At 31.7% G+C, this 19,728-nt stretch overlaps 3 protein-coding genes across 5 annotated transcripts; 2 read left to right on the top strand and 1 right to left on the bottom strand.

Annotated features, from left to right (window-relative positions):
- Window positions 1–520: 520 nt before the first annotated feature.
- On the top strand, window positions 521–6,730 carry Fbl6 (F-box and leucine-rich repeat protein 6). The gene is made up of 9 exons (XM_065510593.1): window positions 521–2,147; window positions 2,703–3,044; window positions 3,108–3,318; window positions 3,391–3,560; window positions 3,631–3,771; window positions 3,842–4,009; window positions 4,084–4,313; window positions 5,385–5,519; window positions 5,595–6,730. Exons 1-9 carry the CDS (start codon window positions 1,332–1,334, stop codon window positions 5,926–5,928), a joined length of 2,547 nt encoding a protein of 848 aa, XP_065366665.1. The 5' UTR covers window positions 521–1,331; the 3' UTR covers window positions 5,929–6,730.
- Window positions 6,731–8,217: 1,487 nt separating this feature from the next.
- On the bottom strand, window positions 8,218–9,110 carry LOC135962531 (uncharacterized). The gene has a single exon (XM_065514513.1). It carries the CDS (start codon window positions 8,997–8,999, stop codon window positions 8,538–8,540), a length of 462 nt encoding a protein of 153 aa, XP_065370585.1. The 5' UTR covers window positions 9,000–9,110; the 3' UTR covers window positions 8,218–8,537.
- A 790-nt stretch (window positions 9,111–9,900) lies between these two features.
- Window positions 9,901–18,401, top strand: Miro (mitochondrial Rho GTPase). Of its 3 annotated transcripts, none has more exons than XM_065514511.1 (8): window positions 9,901–10,065; window positions 10,352–10,622; window positions 10,700–10,911; window positions 10,977–11,129; window positions 11,835–12,689; window positions 12,755–13,104; window positions 17,396–17,434; window positions 17,953–18,401. In XM_065514511.1, exons 2-8 carry the CDS (start codon window positions 10,424–10,426, stop codon window positions 18,086–18,088), a joined length of 1,944 nt encoding a protein of 647 aa, XP_065370583.1. In that variant the 5' UTR covers window positions 9,901–10,065; window positions 10,352–10,423; the 3' UTR covers window positions 18,089–18,401. The 3 variants fall into 3 exon arrangements, with proteins under 3 accessions (XP_065370583.1, XP_065370582.1, XP_065370584.1); XM_065514510.1 differs by having other exon boundaries at window positions 17,396–17,458; XM_065514512.1 differs by lacking the exon at window positions 17,396–17,434 and having other exon boundaries at window positions 9,903–10,065.
- The last annotated feature ends 1,327 nt before the right edge of the window (window positions 18,402–19,728 follow it).

Genomic DNA, 19,728 nt, shown 5'->3' with positions numbered 1-19,728 from the left:
CTGGTAAAAACTGTTGCCTGCTTTTAGAATGACAAATTTTCAATAACCTTGAAATATTTGACAACGGTATTTGTGGTGAATATTTAAAAATTCATCACGATTTTTATTTTCTCCACACAAGAAAAAAAAATTTTTTTTTTCTTGTACTTCCGTCCCACTTCTTCATATATTTGCTCTTCTTCTATCTATTCTATCACCATCTATTTGTGGTGAATTTAAAAAAATTCACAACGATTTTTTTATATTTTCACCACCTAGAAACATTTTTTTTTAAATTTTGTTCCACATTTTCTTCTCATCATCACCTTCTTCTTAATTTCTCTATCATCAAGCCGGGTTAGATGAATTTTAACGGCTGGTACGTACCAATATTTTAAAAAAATTAACGGACAAACTCTTTATTATCGATATTTGTCCAATGATGATGTTATCGCCCATTTGTCATAACTAATAAATGTACTGGTTACTTTCAAGGCTACTGCAACTTTAACTAACTAACCACTGATGGCAAGTAATCGTTATTCAAAGAAGACAACTTTTATCGTCATCAATTTTGCATTACTTTTCTACGTCGTTAAATGGTGGGAAAAAATAACAAATACATTTTTTAATTAGTAGAAATATGCAATTTAACCACAATAAATTATAATCAAATAAATTACAAAACAAACAAAAGTTATTTACGATTTTCGAAAAGAATATTTATGATATAGTGCAAAAAGAAAATGTAATAAATAAAAATTGTTTATCTATTGAAAAAGATGAAAAAGTCAATAAAATAAAAACAATTGAAGAGTACACCTATAGCGGCACTCTTCGCACTTGTGTAATGAGTTAATCGTGTGCAAGTGAAATAACCAGTGAGTGCGGGAGTACAGAAAAACTGGAAGAAGAAAAAAATTTCTTTAGTGGCGTCCACTAACAAATCAACGTTAAGAAAGTCAAAAAGCAAAAAATATCCTTAGAAGATAAGAAAATTTAAAAAATTAGTGCACAAAAATATAATTAAATCGAATTGGAAAAAAATTATAACATTATAAACGATCTACAATGGATGTATGAATACACGAATTAAATAAAAAAATAACTGTACTTGTAGTGTAAAGACAAGAATTAAGAAAAAATAATAAAAATAGACCAAAAAACCGCTAAACGTAATAATATAAAAACGAAGCAACAACAATACGTATAGAAAAATACAACAACTAAAAATAAACTTCATTCAGTTGATGGACGACAGGATATAACAAGCTTTTACTACTATACTGAACTGTGGTGTGTGTTTAAATTGCGAACGTCTTTACGTTTGTATTGTACTCTTCTGCTGATCCATGGATTCTAATGAAAATTCTTCGGATAAGGAAGACTCTTGTGGCTTAGGAATGGATGTGAATACAAACGAATCTCGGTTTAGTGATAACAACCGTAAAGTGGGTGGCGGAGAAGTTGGCTCTAACATGAAATTACAAATAAATCAAGTGCCTGCAGTGAATGACGATGAAGATGAAGACGGACATACAGGCGAGGAGGATGGAGAGGAAGATGATGATTCTTTAGACAATGATGAGGGCGATATCGAGATGAAAATGTTAACAACTCCAGAAGTCAATAAGAATGCAGGCATTCTACAAAGAGAAACAAGAAACCATGCCACCCTTAACAAATTCGCCACAGATGATAGCCACAATTCAGCAAAGGCTAAAGCGACACATTCTAGTAACGAAATACCCTCCTCAATACAATCACCACCCAGTTTAACCTGTGACATTGATGATAAGACACAATCATCGTGCATATCTTCTCCCCATGCTTCCACACCCGGCTCCACACCTCCCTCAGCGACAGTTGTTACCACAGCCATTGGTCACGATCGCTCCACAGCAAACTCGTCTGCTAACACACCGCCCACAGATACCAGTACGCCCAAACATTCTCCAGAATCTGTACCCCAAAGTCCATCTTCACACAATGCGCCATCGTCTTTGGGTAATAATTGTATTCAGCAGCCCATTAATGTGGTACGTAATGGAACAATACCGAATGCAGGAAAACCATTGCTGTCAACCATGAGTAAAAAATTGGAAAGATCTGCAAAAACAACACGTACACGAAAACCAAGGTCATCAGTGGCCATGTACGAAAGTGAGGTAAGTTTAATGGAGCATAACCCATAGTTGGTTATAGGTTGATGGAAATTCAAATGTTGATTTTTCAATATAACGAAAAGTGTTTGCACTTTCCATGGTTTTAAAAAGGAATGAAATTTGTTAAGATGGATTATTTGTAATTAAGGAAATTAAATTGAAAAGTATTATATTTTCTGTTTTGGTGCCTCTAGAGGATATCAAAAGATTCTAAAAAATTACCTTTAGCAGATCTTTTAATTCGTTTTTTTAAAACCATGATCTGAATTTAGTATACATTGAATAACCATTAAACCTATGACTTAATTCATAATGAATTCATTAAGGGAATAATTACTTCTTTTGAAGATTTATACTCAACAAATTAAATCTGATTCAAATTAGAAATGAAATTTTATAGAAATGGGGCAATTGTTAAAAAAATCATTTCTAGCTAAAGTTTTTCGTATCAAATTAATAGCAACTTCTAGTTTATCTGAATTAAATAAAGTTTTTATATTAAAATTTTGGGATAAATTATTGATATCATTTTTTATATGCCTACTTTCTCTTTTTCAGATAAGCGAAAATAAGATTGGAATTAAATTGTGCATAAAAAAGTCAGATAGTTCACTTAATACGACAGCAGCGGCCATGGCAGCCGTAGCCAGGGGTCTTAATAAATCGGGCACATCAGCGGTAAGAAGTCGCAAAAGTTCAAGAACTGTTAAACAGCGTGTCAAACTAGATGAAGATGAAACCGATGAAATGGATTATGAACCTAAACGCAAAAAGGAACGAAATACAAAAAGACAAACACCCTCAGCTACGGCCGTGACAACAAATGACAATGATGAACCCAGAGAAGCAATAGAACAGACCATATGGGGATCACAATTACCAGAACCAGTACTTTTCAAGGTTCTTACAACAACACACAGTTCCTAATAAATAATTGTTCTAAATATTACTATTTGTTTGTAGATTTTTCAACATGTTGTGGATAAAGAAGGTTGCCTTCCAACACTATTTCGTTTGGGTAGGGTATGCTCGCTGTGGCGTCGTGTTTCTTTGTCGCCCACCTTGTGGCGTACCATGGATTTGAGTACTTGGATAAAGGAAAAATATCGTACAGAGCTTAAGTTAAAATGGTTTGTGGACTTTCGCTGTAGTTGCTGTACCGAATTAAATGTTTGTAAGTATTAAATTTATAGTTTTCTTTATACATTTTTATAAAATTCGATTTGTTTTGTTTGTTTTTTTATAGCAAATTGGAAGGTTTCTGATATCAATTGTTTTTTGTTAAAACTATCGGCAGGTGCACCAAATTTAACCAGCATCACATTGTCGGGTTGGAAAGGTTTCACTTATGATCATTTGGCGTATCTGGTCGAAAATATGAAAAAACTCGAGCGTTTAGATTTAAGTTCCGTAAACGTAAGTGAAAATATATATATACATACATACATTAAATTATATTTTTTAAAAAATATTTTATATGTTTTAGGTTGAAATGAATGCTAGTAAAAGTGCTGTGGGAGCACAATCACTGTGCAATGCTATGCAAGTTATGGGTGAACGTTTAACGCATCTTTATTTGGCGCACAATCGTTTAGCTGGCATACCACAATTAGTCAATGTTTTATCGGTAGGTATTTACTTGTAATACCGAACATTTTAAAGAAAATAATATAAATTTGTGTTTATCTACCTTGCAGACTCATTGCCCAAATTTAGTACTTTTAGACTTATCAAATGTTACAACTCAAGCCACTTCTCATGGCATTTTACATATAGAAAAATTACAGCAAGGCTGTCCAAAACTAAAAGTTTTGCGTATAACAAATTCTCATATAACCCTAAGTACAGCAGCGTTACAAGAAATGGTAATTGATATTTTTTTAATTTAAAGATTCATAATGAAAATTTAAAATATTTGCATTTCATTTTGCTCTTCTAGATGGATTCACCTGGTTTCCCAGAATTGGAAGAACTTTCCGTGGCTGTTACCGATGAATCGCGTGTTATTGGCGATGAACATATTCAACGTATTTTGAAATCATCTTCGAAATTAAAGTTATTGGATGTTCGTGGATGCGCTCGTTTGACCCATGAAAGTCTTATACGTTTGCCTGCGTGGGATATCAAACATTTATTTTTATCTGGCTGTTCAGTTACCAGAGATATGGGGTGAGTTCATTCAGCCAGCATTAGTTTAAGATTATTTCTATGAAAACCTGTCGACAGCTTTAGATTTTTTAGATCTCTAGATTTTCTGTGAAAACCTGTCATTGGCTCTAGATTTTCTGTCAAAAACTGTCGCTAGCTCTAGATTTTATATGAAAACCTATCGATAGTTCTACATTTTCTCTAGATCTAGATTTTCTATGAAAACCTGTCGCTAGCTCTAGATTTTCTATGAAAACCTGTCGCTAGCTCTAGATTTTCTATGAAAACCTGTCGCTAGCTCTAGATTTTCTATGAAAACCTGTCGCTAGCTCTAGATTTTCTATGAAAACCTGTCGCTAGCTCTAGATTTTCTATGAAAACCTGTCGCTAGCTCTAGATTTTCTATGAAAACCTGTCGCTAGCTCTAGATTTTCTATGAAAACCTGTCGCTAGCTCTAGATTTTCTATGAAAACCTGTCGCTAGCTCTAGATTTTCTATGAAAACCTGTCGCTAGCTCTAGATTTTCTATGAAAACCTGTCGCTAGCTCTAGATTTTCTATGAAAACCTGTCGCTAGCTCTAGATTTTCTATGAAAACCTGTCGCTAGCTCTAGATTTTCTATGAAAACCTGTCGCTAGCTCTAGATTTTCTATGAAAACCTGTCGCTAGCTCTAGATTTTCTATGAAAACCTGTCGCTAGCTCTAGATTTTCTATGAAAACCTGTCGCTAGCTCTAGATTTTCTATGAAAACCTGTCGCTAGCTCTAGATTTTCTATGAAAACCTGTCGCTAGCTCTAGATTTTCTATGAAAACCTGTCGCTAGCTCTAGATTTTCTATGAAAACCTGTCGCTAGCTCTAGATTTTCTATGAAAACCTGTCGCTAGCTCTAGATTTTCTATGAAAACCTGTCGCTAGCTCTAGATTTTCTATGAAAACCTGTCGCTAGATTTTCTATGAAAACCTGTCGCTAGATTTTCTATGAAAACCTGTCGCTAGCTCTAGATTTTCTAAAAAAAAATTACTATTTTAGTAAAAATAAATTTTAAACTTTAAACATTTATTTTTCTTTAATAAAAAAAATATTTACAGATCTGGTCTTGAATTAATTGCTTCAAAGTGGGCTCATAGTCTAATTGAATTGGATCTCGCTTGGGCAAATGTGCAACATCCATTGGATAATGCCCTACGTGCCTTGGCCGATAAAGGCGCTGAGTCACGTTTAGCGTAAGTTTAACTTATTTAACGTCTACTAGTTTAAAGCCCATTTTTATTTTATTAATGGCTATTTTTACTTTTTAGTCATCTAAATTTATGTGGTTCGTCCGTGTCCGAAGACGCCGTTAAGGAGATTTTAGCCAATTGCCCTCTAATGAGCACAATTAATTTGGCATCTTGTCGTGGTTTGCCACGCGGCGTTAAACGTCAAATGCAAGGACCCCAAGAACTTAAAGAATTGCGAGATGTTTTAAAAGTTCAATTAAAAGTCAAATTACCAGAAACTGTAACAGCATCAACAACAACAACACAAACAGCAGCTCAAAATAAAGCTACGTCGTCATCTTCAACTGGACCAACAACAACGAGTGCAAATACAAACGATGGTGGTGGTGGAGGTGGTGGCGTTAGTCTATAGTGTTTATATTAAAAAAAAATATTTACATAATTCAAATGTATTCTTTTTATTTGTCCAAATTATTTTTATTTTTGTTTCTCTTCTACACAGTAGCTATATTTGTAATAGCTCTTTCTTTCCATTCTCTCTTCCATTACAATTTCCAAAATTTTATAAATACATATTTGTATACAAAAAAGCTATGTTTGTATTAGCGTCCTTGTTTTTAGATGGCTTTAAACAAATTAAAATTTTTCAAAATTTTATTTTTACTTTTTAATATTTTTTTTTTTATTTGTTGAATATATACATATGATTATTTTTTTTTTTGTTTATTTTAATAAAACCCTTTTTTTGTGTTGTAATTTGTATATTAACAATTTTATTAATACCAACATATACATATATAATACATACACACACTTCTTCCCCTTATCCACTCCAAATAATACAAGATGAAACAATTAATAGTAAACCAACCTGTTTATAGCAATATTTTAAATTTGAAAAATTTAAAATTTACAACTACAACATTTTAATAAATACCACAACAACAACAAAACAAAATCTTATCTAAGATAATTAATATTTAAACTTTAAGCAAAATTATACGTATTTTCTTTCTATTTAGTTTATCATATGTGCAAACGGTTTTTATCTACATATATTTTCTTTTTAATTTTAATTAATTAAAAAAATAAAATAAACTCTTTTCACAGTCTTTAACTAACGTAAAAAACAAAAAAACATACATGAAAATAAAAACAATGTAATTTATAAGAAAATTATATTTTGTTGCATTAAAAAATCGAAAAAAAAATAATTCCCATTCATGTCTTTTCTTTTTTTTTTTAAATTTACTTAAAATGTTTATTTTGTATCGCCAAATTAGAAGAACGTGAATTGCTTGGCATGGCAGCATTACTAGAAATGTGAACAAAAATTGTATAGGTAAATTTATGATTTGGTTACCATTATCTTTAAAATACCCATTCGGTTCGAGTCTCATTACCGAAAATGGCGTTACAGCTATACTATAGATAATTTTAACTTAAACAAAGTATAAGTCTTAGGGTGGTTCGATTTTTTTCACGAAAAATCGTATAGAAAAATTTTCCCCAAGAAACCATAGGTCTAAAATCAAATCCTATCTTGCGCATTTCGTCTTTTATCCGATGATATTCAGTACTTATTTTTATTGGATTTTCTGGAGGAAACTTTCTTAGATTGCGTTTCTGCTATACGATTTTTTTTATTTTTTGATCTTCAATATAAATCGACTCAGCCTAATAAGTATACTTTAAGATAAAGATTAAAAATTATTTCTTTTTTGGTGAAAAAAAACCGTTAGTTGGAAATTTTTTTTGGTGAAATCAAGTAAGAGAGCTATATTCGGCTGTGCCGAATCTTATATAGATATCTTCACCAAATTGTACTTTAAAATAAATATTTTTAGTTAAACAAAATTTATTTTTTTTTCAAAATTGCTTTTTTAATTTTTATTCAAAATTATTTTTTAATTTATTTTCAAAATTTTTTTTATAATTTTTTAAAGTCGGGTTCAAAAATATTTTGACCCATTGTAGGTCCAACATACTATGGCCTAATATACGTCGTTGCAAATGACTTTGAAATATCTATCATTAAATATCCATATTGTCTATATTAATAACTTAGTAATCCAGATATAGATCAAAAATCGAGGTTGTCCTGGTTTTTTCCTTATATCTAATCCTTTGTGGAACGATTTTCTCGATTTTAAATATAAAGCTAACCGCATATTATGCTGCTTATTCCCCAAAAAATAATTCAAAATTTTATTACTAAAATTCGTTGCATAATACGATTTTTAAAATGTTCTTTTGCTCATATGTATGTAGTTGCAGAGTTGTCTAAAGATGTCGATACTTGCATAATCTTAAATATCGTTACCGATACCATTTAAACGTTTTGAATCGGTAGCAAACTTCAAACGATCTTTCAAACATATGGCATCATTTACAACATGTAAACAAAATTTATAACGGTACATTTTTAAATTTGCAAAACATCGTCTAGAGATGCCATTCTTTTACAATACAGCCATTTTCCCTACAAAATATGTAATGCACTTATAAAAACAAAAAAATACCTGCATTACAAGACAAATAGAATGAACAGTAAAACACGCAAATAACTAAATTGACAACACTAATTACAAGTTCATTTACATCTCAGCGTTGTGAAAAAATTCCATTATTTGTCTAAAAATACCTGCAGCAATTTTAGAATTTCATACCAAAGCTATAACCAAATAAATGAAACATTAAATTTAAGGTTGCTCCTATAGGAAACTTTTATTGTTAGGCAGGATGAAATAAATGATAAATTAAAAAATTGTATATACACAAAACTTTATGGATTATATCTGCTTTACATTATTTTTTTATTTTATTTATTGTTACACTTGTTTATGTCGCAACACAAACCGATATAATATGATGCAATTTGGCAGAAGTTGATTAAATATTTTTTTTTCGTTTTAATATAATGCAAAGTGGTGTTTTTGAGAAACAACTACTACTACTAGCACACAGGTTCAATGTATGATATCATAATCAACACCATAATATCTACTCCATTCGATTTGCTTAGTTCTTTTTCGCCAATTTATCGGTGTCGGCAAAGTAATCGGTGGTCACCTTAACGATGGCAGCACCAGTGGCCAAACCGGCAATAGTTGCCATAGCTGAGTTATCTCTAGGCAGCACAGACTTAATAAGGGCCCAGCCTAATACAGAGCCCATGGCCCATAGTCCACCACCCAATACAGCGTACATACCCCGTTTGCTATTGGGCACCTCAGCCAAGGCAGGACGACCATAGACATAGAAAGCTCCTCCCACAATCGAACCCAACAGTAAAACATTTGTTAAATCCTTTTTGGGTGTAAGAATCTTCGAAATCAATGCGGGATTCATGACATTAACCGATAATGCACCATAACTGGCCAAACCCTGTATGGGAATGTAGTAATAGTAAATGTTTTCTTTGGTGAAGGGTTTCAAACCCAATTTTTCGCACATGGTACAGGTTTTATCTGCGGCTGCCATTTTATTGTGTTATTAAAGTGTTGTGAAAATTACAAATAAATTAAATAGATTAACTGAGATTATATGCAAAAAAATATAACACTCCGGTAGAAAAAATGCTTACTGTAAATTGTTATATAAAAAGCGGCTGTCAAAAATTATAGCACCATCCATTTTAATTATATATGAATCACCCGGTGTCAAGTTTAAAAGGCTGCCATATTGTGTACACCGAAGGGACAAATTGTTATAAGGGGTAAAAAAGAGAAATTAATTTTTACGTTTATTTTACAAATCAGCTAAATTTTAACAACTCTTTCACTCACTAGTGTTTTGGATAACTATAATTGAATAGTTAGTCCCCTTTTACAATGCAGAAATTGAAAGGCAGACAGACGAAGTTTGTGTGAGAGGGGTTGAAGAGGTAGAGTGTGTATTACACAGGTTTAGGTTAGTTCAAAAGAGAATGAGAAAAATGTCTGCCTTTGAATTTATGCATTGTAAAAGGGGACTTATAACATTTAAAAAAACCAAAAGCTGGAGCTGTCAAATCTGCCTATGGTTTTTGTTTCTTTTACGTTATTTCAGCACACAGACGGACAGACTGACATGGCTATATCGACTTCTCTATCTATAACGATCCAGAATATATATACATTATCGGGTCGCTAATGAAAAATTTAGAATTCACTAATGGAATGACAAACTTTTATATACTCTTGCTACTCATGATGATGGTTATAATAATCAGCAGTGCTATTTTTTTAATTTTTTTCCCATAAAGTACTTTTTTACATTTATTCAATATTTTAAATCTGGCCATACTCTCAAACCCAGTTAACCCATTAACAATCCGGCAACATAAAATTTGCAAGTTGTCAAAAGAAATATTTTTTTTAGTCTAATTAGAAAAAAAAAATATATTTTTCCGACTAAACTACTTACTATATTAAAGGGTTTATGTAATTTTAGTTTAAACAATTTAAAAGTAAAAAATTGCAATGTTTTTAATGCAGCTGTGAAAAACTTTAGTTATAGAACCGCAAAGGATAATTAGAAAAGCAAATAGGAAAAACAAAGAATAAATGTAAGTGTGACAAAATAGTAATTATTGATTTGCATGTGAGACACTGCTGGGAGACAAAGAACAAGAATAAAAAAAGAAAAAATATCTCTTATGAGTAAGAATACAGTGATGTTTGCCAAGACATTGGCACAATAAGTGACACCGACCCCCCATGAGGCAAATTAATTAAAAATAGAGCTTATTTATATATGAAAATAATGACAGTAGTGGTCAAGAAGTTGTATTAATTTTCCGAGTAATGAAAAATATTAAAAATGTAAATAAATATTTTTGCTTTTACATATAGATTTTTTTAACTTGACTGGGTGTGCTTGGTAGTTTTGATTCGTAGACAATATCGGCAAAATACAAAACTAAAATGGTATCCTTTAATGTACCACAACGAAAAAATGTTCGTATACTGTTAGTGGGTGATGCGGGCGTAGGTAAAACTTCCCTAATTCTCTCATTGGTAAGTGAAGAATTTCCGGAAGATGTACCACCTAAAGCGGAAGAGATAACCATACCCGCTAATGTTACACCCGAACAAGTACCTACAAATATAGTGGACTATTCAAGTAAGTATAATTGTAAAACTTTAATCAATATTAAATATAGTATAGATTTGGCATGTTCTTTCTTCAATTTGCTGCAGACATTGAACAAACTGATGAAATCTTAAATGAAGAAATCGTTAAATCTCATGTTGTCTGCATTGTGTACGCTGTGGACGATGATGATACTTTGGATCGTATTACATCTCATTGGTTACCTTTGATACGCAATGCGGTGGGTGAAGATCAACCTAGAAAACCGGTTGTTTTGGTTGGCAATAAAGTTGACTTGATTGAATACTCAACCATTAATGTGAGTATATATTACGCTATAAATAATTTTTCTATTATAAATATTGTTTACTTTGGCTATTACAGAGTGTTCTATGCATTATGGAGGAATTTCCCGAAGTCGAAAGTTGTGTAGAATGTTCTGCAAAGACTTTGCACAATATATCCGAAATGTTTTATTACGCACAAAAGGCAGTATTACATCCAACATCTCCCCTCTATATAATGGAAGAACAAGATGTAAGTGTAGTTTTACAAATTTCAAACACAATCGTGAAATTTGACACAATTTCAACACATTGATTTTGTGAGTCAGATACGTAAAGAAAACAATAACATTTGTTGGCGTTATGTGTAAAACAAAATTCCAAACATTTGCTAGTTTTTAATTTGTTTAAAAAAAGAATCTAATTAGTAGATTGCATAAGAATATTTTTACAAAATAAGAGCAAAGATTTTCTTAAAATAATTATAAGATTTCGACATTATGAAAAAGTTTTTTTTTATCAAAAACTCTACTAGCAACCACTGTGGTCTAAGGTTTTTCTTATATCTCATCCATTTGTGGTCAGATATAAGGAAAAAACCAGGACAACCTCGAGTTTAGATCTATATCTGGATTAATAAGTCATTAATATCTAATGCTAAATATTTCAAAGTCCTTTACAATGACGTTTGTAGAGCCATAGTAAGTAGGACCTACAATGGGTCAAAATCGGGAAAAATATTTTTTAACCCGAATTTTTTTCACCGAAAATTTATTTTTTTTTAAAAAATTAAAAAAAAAATCACTAAAATAAAAAAAAATTTATTTTAAAAATAAAAAAAAAATTACCTAAAAATATTTAAAATTTCTATTTTAAAGTATAATTTGGTGAAGGGTATATAAGATTCGGCACAGCTCTCTTACTTGTTTTTATATATAAATATTAATTTTTTATTTAGCTCACTCCTGCTTGTAAAAAATCTCTGGTGCGTATTTTCAAAATTTGTGACATTGATGGTGATAATCTGCTGAATGACTACGAGCTAAATTTATTCCAAAGACGTTGTTTCAACACTCCATTGCAGCCACAGATTTTGGATGAAGTTAAATCGGTTATACAGAAAAATGTAGCCGATGGCATTTACAACGATTCGGTAACACTAAAGGGTTTCCTATTTTTGCACTGTCTATTCATACAGCGTGGCCGCAATGAAACGACTTGGGCGGTCTTAAGACGTTTCGGTTACAATGAACACCTGGAGATGTGCAAAGATTATTTGAAGCCTACATTGAAAATACCACCAGGAAGCAGTACCGAGTTATCGCACAGGGGCCAACAGTTCTTAATCGCCTTATTCGAGAGATATGACAAGGATGCTGATGGAGCTCTATCGCCCGAGGAGCATAAAATGCTATTTAGCACTTGTCCTACGCCACCCTGGTCATATTCCACGGATATACGCAAATCGTGTCCAGTTAATGAGAACGGTTGGGTCAATTTAAATGGTTGGCTGTGTCGCTGGACTTTGATGACCCTGATAGATGTTTGCAAGACCATGGAATATTTGGCTTATTTGGGTTTTAATGTTCATGAAAATGACACACAATTGGCGGCCATACATGTGACACGAGAGCGTCGCATTGATTTGGCAAAACGACAAAGCAGTCGTTCAGTGTATATGTGTCATGTCATAGGGCCCAAGGGTTCGGGAAAAACTGGCCTATGTCGCGGATTTCTCTTAAAGGAAGATTTGAAATCTTTAATAGGCAAAGAGTTTAAAACAAATGTCATACACTGTTGTAATACTGTCCAGGTAATTGCAGAATATTTTTTTACAAAGACTAGACATTATTAAATATAATTAATTTGATTTTTTAGGTCTATGGCCAAGAGAAACACTTAATTTTACGAGATATCGATGTTAAGCACGCTTTAGATCCCCTACAACCCCAAGAAATTAATTGTGATGTTGCCTGTTTGGTCTATGATTCTTCCAATCCCCGTTCTTTTGAATACATTGCACGCATTTACATTAAATACTATGCCGAGAGTAAAATTCCCGTCATGATTGTTGGCACCAAATGCGATATGGATGAACGCCGTCAGGATTATCTCTTACAGCCTGCCGAATTCTGCGAGAAATACAAGCTGTTACCACCTCATCTTTTTAGCTTGAAAAGTGACAAGAAAGAGTTGTATGTCAAATTGGCTACCATGGCGGCTTTTCCGTAAGTATTTCCTTATCATTTCAACTCCTTATTGTTTGATCGATTTTATTTGGAAAACAATTCCCAATTGGCATCTTGTTCAAGCATTCATTGTCCTGTTCCAAATTCTTTTCATTATTATTACTATCAAAGGTTTGTTAAATGTTTTTGTTTGTTTTATTATACCCTACACCACCATAGTGGGGAGGGTATTATGCGTTTGTGCAGATGTTTGTAACGCCCAAAAATATTAGTCTAACACCCACCTTAAAGTATACCGATCGACTTAGAATCACTTTCTGAGTCGATTAAACGATGTCCGTCCGTCCGTCCGTCCGTCCGTCCGTCTGGTTGGCTGGCTGGCTGTCCATGTAAACCTTGTGCGCAGAGTACAGGTCGTAATTTTGAAGATATTTCGATCATATTTGGTACATATTACTTTTTCGGCCCAAGGATCAAGCCTATTGAAACTGGCTGAAATCAGTCCATTATTTCACCTAGCCCCCATACAAATGTCCCCTCGAAATTGGACTTTATCGGTAATAAATGTTTAATTTATCTATGTATCTACACAAATTTCGCTCCAAATAAGTTTTATATATACAAAATTCATGTCACCAAATTTTGTTACGATCGGTCCATAATTAGTCATAGCTCCCATATAGACCCGCTTCCGAAAATCACTTTAACGTGCATAAATCACTTAAAAATGTTGGTATACACACAAAATTCAACATAGTTAACAATTCAACATAGTCAATATAGACATAAATCACACGACCTAATTTTATGGTGATCGGTCCATAATTGATCATAGCTCTCATATAAGGCCCCTTCGAAAAATCACTCAAAAATATAAATTATTGATATTTTAAAAGAAAAATATTTTTACTCATTTACTTGGTGTAGGGTATTATATGGTCGGGCTTGACCGACCATACTTTCTTACTTGTTTTTCTTGGAATTTAGCAGCTATACATTACTAACCACAACGAAAGTAAAGGCTAGTAGTTGCTTATAGTAATTAATTGCAAACATTTTGAGGGGAAAATGGGAAAATCTTTGTCATTATATTTATAACAAAGAGAAAATGCAAAATTTAGCTTTTTTTATTTCATTTAGAGAAGTTTAGTTTGACACGTTTAATAAGTTGGTTAGCATTAGTAACAAATTTAAAAAAAAAAATGTTTAATTTTGTACAACAAAATGTTTTTATTATTTGAAAGTAAATTCTAATGGGAGCATATTATCTATTTGTGTAAGTAAGTAGGTTCGCTTGCACTAAATATCATGATAAAATCATTTTATTGCATTATTTAAAATAGATTAACATTGGTATGAAATTAGCCACAGCGTCATCTGTGCCAATATAAATTATCTTTTATCTTAACTTATACGAAGAATAAAACAAATTATTGGTTTATTTCTAAGAGTAGAGTTTGTTAGTGGTGGAAAACTTTTGGTGCATACCTAGTTTAATTGTGAAACTGAAAATAGTTCTATAATCTAATTAACTTATTAATAGTTGAATTAGTGCCTATTTTCTAATACAAATTACATACATTAACAAAATAAGTGACCAAAAACAAACAAACAAATTAACAATTCAAATTAATTTAACTTATAAAATAACGTGTGGATTAGTTGGTAAAGACCAAAACAATTTCCAAAATAATCTAATTTCCGAGGAGTAACAGCTTTAGTATGAGGAAATGGTTACTAGGGAGAAACTAGTTTGGGCGGTTAAATCTTTTGATGCTTATAAATCACCGGGTCTGTACGGTGTATTTCCGGCTATGCTATGTAACATCTCGAATATCGCACTATTTCATTTGGCGGATATCTTCAAGAGTAACCTCAGATATCTCCTAAAGCCGGTAAGGCCAGCCACTCGAAAACAGGATTTTATACCTATTAGCCTATCGCCTTTTCTCTTGAAGACACTAGAACGACTGATAGATCTACATCTAAGGAGCAATATACATACATACCTCATTAACAACGCTCAGCATGCTTATGTTAAGGGTAAGTCTGTTGAGAGTGAGCTTCATGGTGAGGTATAGAGCACATACATTACCTTTCTTCTTCTTTCTTTTCTTCATGTCCTCCTCTTTCAGGAAGGGCATACATTTTCTTTCTATAGGATTCTTCAAGGGAATCACAATGGAGCTTGTGGTCTCCGTGTGGAAGTTTTTGGTGGAAAATAGAGGTGATCACAGATTATCATTATTTTGTAGATTGGGCCACTATTTACGGATCTACAGCCGATTTTAGTTTTTTTTCATATAAAAATCGATTTTTGGTAAAAAATAGAGGTGATCATTGATTATCATTATTTAGATGATTAGTCCACTATTTAAGGATCTACAGCCGATTTTAGATTTTGCATATAAAAATCGACTTTTGGTGGAAAATAGAGGTGTTCACATATTATCATTATTTAGACGATTGGTGGGTGGAATTGATTTTTGGTGGAAAGTAGAGCTGACCCCTTCCAAACTAAACTAAACAGCTTTTGTAAATACATCGGCGACTTGTAAGGGGCCCTTTTGTTGTCACAATATACCAACATAGTTTTATTGTCATCAGGGTTCAGTTCAGCTTCCAGGCGTTTCAGCCAAACTGATTCATGTATAGCAGCTGTTAGTGATCTAAACTCGGCTTCCATCGAAGATAATGCCACCGTCTTTTGCTTTCTTCTTGACCACGATATTGCGCCTGATTGGTATACACAGACAAAGCCGGTTGTGGATTGGCGGTAGTCAACATTCCTTTGTCGATTGTACCTTTCAAGTTGTTTAAGTCCATGAAATTATGCTACTTCAACAGGATTCCTTAAATCCATAGGACGTAGTGATGAACAGAAATAGGGCTGAACAGTTAAATATGTGGAGACTGTCATGAGGACCCTGACCGCAAGCTGGGCATAGTTAAGTCTGTTGCTCCAACATTCCCACGACAGCCGGTTCTACGTACCGGAATGACCCGAAGTTCTTCAGCCAAGGGCTGTCAACCCAGCAACATCAACAATACATTTCAAGTACCACATGACGCTTTCAACGGCTTCCCAATGTGGTTTGTCAGGATTAGTTCCAAATCTACTAAGTAAATTTACCGCATAGCTTATATCGGGTAATCTGTGATGCAAACAATAGACAACCAATTGCCTGCATTTATGAAACGTTTGATATATTTGTAGACAACTTTTGATTGTAGTCTATTGGATTCGAGGTTACATTCAGCCATTCCGAAATATTGCAAGACATTCCATATGTAGCTTGGTTGAACAATTCTTATAAAGTCCTTACCTCTTGGGATTTTCGTACCAAGCACAGACACCTCTCCCATATCCTTCATTTCGAATCTGCTGACTAACTTGGTCTTCAGAGATTTTATTGTCTTTAGGTTGTTGAAGAAAATTAGGTAAAAAACTAAAAAAATGGAAATTGCCAAAATGTTGGCTAGCACCTTTTATAACTTTCTACTGGATTGTGGTTGAGTAATACCACATATAACAATATTGCTCCTCCATATCTGCTGAATAGTTCATTAAAACAACTCAAAATCGAAAAGTCGTTTCAATATGTATTTTTTATATTTTTCAACTTTAGGAAACTATAACTAAAAAAGACTATAAAATCATAATTATAATGGGAACGAAAAAAGTCATTTTTATTTAAACATAAAACATATTGTAAAGCTTTGACTTAACAGGGAGCTAGGCAGATTCAGGTATATTCTTCAACTAGTGGACTGTATAATAAGATGTTAAGTCACGTCTTTAACTATGTTTTATGAATTTTTCTTTGAAAAATGTATAAATGAATTAGAATATTGGAATGGATAAAATGAAAGAATTAAGGTTAGAATTCCATTAGTGAGTTATAGATTTATTATGCTCTCCGTTATTACTTATTATTTTCATACTATGTACTTACAAACCGCATTTCGTTGTTTTTTGTTATTTTTTTGTCTGTCTTCCAACACAACCCATTCCTGATCTTTAATCCACTTGATTATTTTTTTATTTATTCAAAATTGATTTTTTTAATGAATTTTCTACGTGGTTACGTTCCTTTTTTTATATACTTAGACCGTTTGAAATAAAAATAATAATTAATAAAAATTTCTTTTTCTATTTTTCAATTTTGTTTTCCTGTTTCAAAAAAAATTATAAAATTTTTAAAATGGTGGTGTTTTTTTTTAAACATAATTAAAAACATGTTAACTGGTATATGGTTAAAATTTTTTTCTAAAAACATTGTGGAATTCATTTAACCAAAAATAAAATATAATAAAAATAAACGCATAGACGCTTTCAAGCCGCATGGATACTATTTTACAAGCACAGGTTGGTACAGCTGTGGGAATCGGCGTAAGTTTAAATATACTACTTCTAATTAAAAATAAATTGTTAATTAATAACAATATTATCAATGTCTTCTATTTTTTTTCTATAAATACATCAATATATAATTTACTTTTTTTTTGTGTATAAAATTAAACCAACACGCCAAAAAAATATGCGCAACAAATTTAAAAAAAAATATATATATATGCTGAGACAAATTAACTGCATTTATACCAAGGCACTTCATTATTTTTATAATTTTATTTTTGTTTATTTGTTTTAAGTATCAATCACCTCATTTTATGGCCATTCAGAACACAATCATTTTCCAAATGCTTTTTAACCAGGTAGTGGCGGTAAATTTATTATATAAACTTTACTTTCATTGTAATAACTATGCTAACTACTACTATATGTACTATAAACTGAATCGTTTTATGTGTGAATGTTTCTTTCTATTCATAAAATTTGTAAAAATATTTAGTAATGCATTTCTGTTTGTTTCTTTTACAATTTAGCCATCTACGTCAATTTGGCCTAATGACTGAAGATCCTACTTTGTGGTGGAAGGCTAGTTTGGGTGTAGCTGCTGCCACCGTTTTAGGTTTTGTGGTATTGAAGGCAGTTCATGGTCTAACCTCGCCCTCTCGTTAAATGTGACCAGCAAAACACTACTACTTACATACATATTTAGTCCTACACATACATATTTATCCTCTTTTAGTCCTCCTCATAATCATCATAAATTATAAGCTATAGACACAACCAAATTGGTCTGCCTGTCTGTCTTGTTTTTAGTTTTCTTTGTAAATATTTTACAAATTGTATGTTGTTTTCATTTGTAATTTTAATCAGGTTATTTAAGCAATTTTTATTTTAAACAATTATAAGAAAAATTTACAATTTACAATTTAATGGAGGTTGATCAAATCATATTATACATTTAATGGATACAAACATATAAAAATTAATGTCGTTTTTTTGTTTTCTTTTTTAAAATATAACATATATATAACTTTATAAACAGAATATATTTTTTATATATTAAATAAGTATATTTATAAAACAAACAAAAAAACTCTTAAAATAATAACAATAATCACTTTGTATATAAATTGTAGCTTCCTTAATTAATATAATTAATAACCCTTGACTTGTGTTTTCTACTTATTATTTCGTTTTAATAACCTTTACTTCCATTTTAGAACTTTTTTTTTGTTTGAAACTATCTTTTTAACTCTAACTAATATTTTATTAATACCCCATCTATCCCCAAGAACCAAAAATAACAACTAATTGAAATTATTTAGTTTAAATATGCAACCAACATACATAAAGTTTCTATTTTTTGTTTTTTAACAAAAAAATATTAAACATTTCCTTATATAATATTTCTCTAATAAAACCATTGTATACGTTAGGTGGAATATTATATTTATTTAAATTAAAAGAAATGAAAACAAAAAATACTTACACACTGTATAGAAATTATAAAAACAAAAAATACAAAGCAAATAATTAAAAAAAAAACTCACTTGTGTTATAATTTGAATTGAATCCAAAAATGTTGGTATCATAGAGAACTACACTTATTGGAAACTTTTCTGGCAGATTGGAAACTTTTCTGGCAAAGACCTAACTCAGTTGTCAAAAACCTAAGTGATGAGAATGTATTAGTAAAAAAAAACAATGTGAAAACAAAAACAACACTCAATGGTTTGTATCACAGAAAAGTACACATAATAGAGTGGAAACTAGAAAAAAAAACTTTAAAGTATATAAATTAAATTCTGGATCGTTATATATAACGTAGTCGATATATTCATATTCGTCTGTCAGTTGCAATTGATTGATACATTAATATATCCACAATAATCCTGGTGCGATGCTGAGATATAAGTTAAAAACCACGACTACCTCGATTTTTGATCTATATCTGGATTGCCAAGTCATTAACATCGACAATATGGATATCTAATGATAGATATATTTTTTGTTATTCCGTTTGTAATTTATACATTTTTCATTTTTGGATCGTTATGGATAGCGGATTCGATATAGCCATGTCCGTCTGTATGTTCAAATCAACTTTCCGTAGCCCCAAAATAACATACATGATTAATACATCAATATATCGGGAATTCTCCCGGCTAGGTTGCTATTTTAAATCGAGACAATCGGTCCACAAATGGCTGAGAATATTATAAAGAAAAAACATGACAACCTCGATTTTTGACCATTTTTTATCTATATCTGGATTACGAAGTCATTAATATAGACAATATGGATATCTA

The sequence above is a fragment of the Calliphora vicina genome, chromosome 5, assembly GCF_958450345.1.
Source record: "Calliphora vicina chromosome 5, idCalVici1.1, whole genome shotgun sequence".
Taxonomy (NCBI): Eukaryota; Metazoa; Arthropoda; class Insecta; order Diptera; family Calliphoridae; genus Calliphora; species Calliphora vicina.
Note: the sequence above shows the minus strand (reverse complement) of the source record. Positions and strands in the feature narration are given on the sequence as shown.

What these genes read in the sequence shown, in the direction of transcription:
- Fbl6 (XM_065510593.1), top strand. Translation starts at nt 1,332, where the DNA reads ATGGATTCTAATGAAAATTCTTCGGATAAGGAAGACTCTTGTGGCTTA. An exon ending in AATTAGTCAATGTTTTATCG is followed by an intron (nt 3,772 to 3,841) that starts GTAGGTATTTAC and finishes TCTACCTTGCAG; the next exon opens with ACTCATTGCCCAAATTTAGT. An exon ending in CAGCAGCGTTACAAGAAATG is followed by an intron (nt 4,010 to 4,083) that starts GTAATTGATATT and finishes TTGCTCTTCTAG; the next exon opens with ATGGATTCACCTGGTTTCCC.
- LOC135962531 (XM_065514513.1), bottom strand. Translation starts at nt 8,999, where the DNA reads ATGGCAGCCGCAGATAAAACCTGTACCATGTGCGAAAAATTGGGTTTG.
- Miro (XM_065514510.1), top strand. Translation starts at nt 10,424, where the DNA reads ATGGTATCCTTTAATGTACCACAACGAAAAAATGTTCGTATACTGTTA. An exon ending in AAATATAGTGGACTATTCAA is followed by an intron (nt 10,623 to 10,699) that starts GTAAGTATAATT and finishes AATTTGCTGCAG; the next exon opens with ACATTGAACAAACTGATGAA. An exon ending in ATATAATGGAAGAACAAGAT is followed by an intron (nt 11,130 to 11,834) that starts GTAAGTGTAGTT and finishes TTTTTTATTTAG; the next exon opens with CTCACTCCTGCTTGTAAAAA.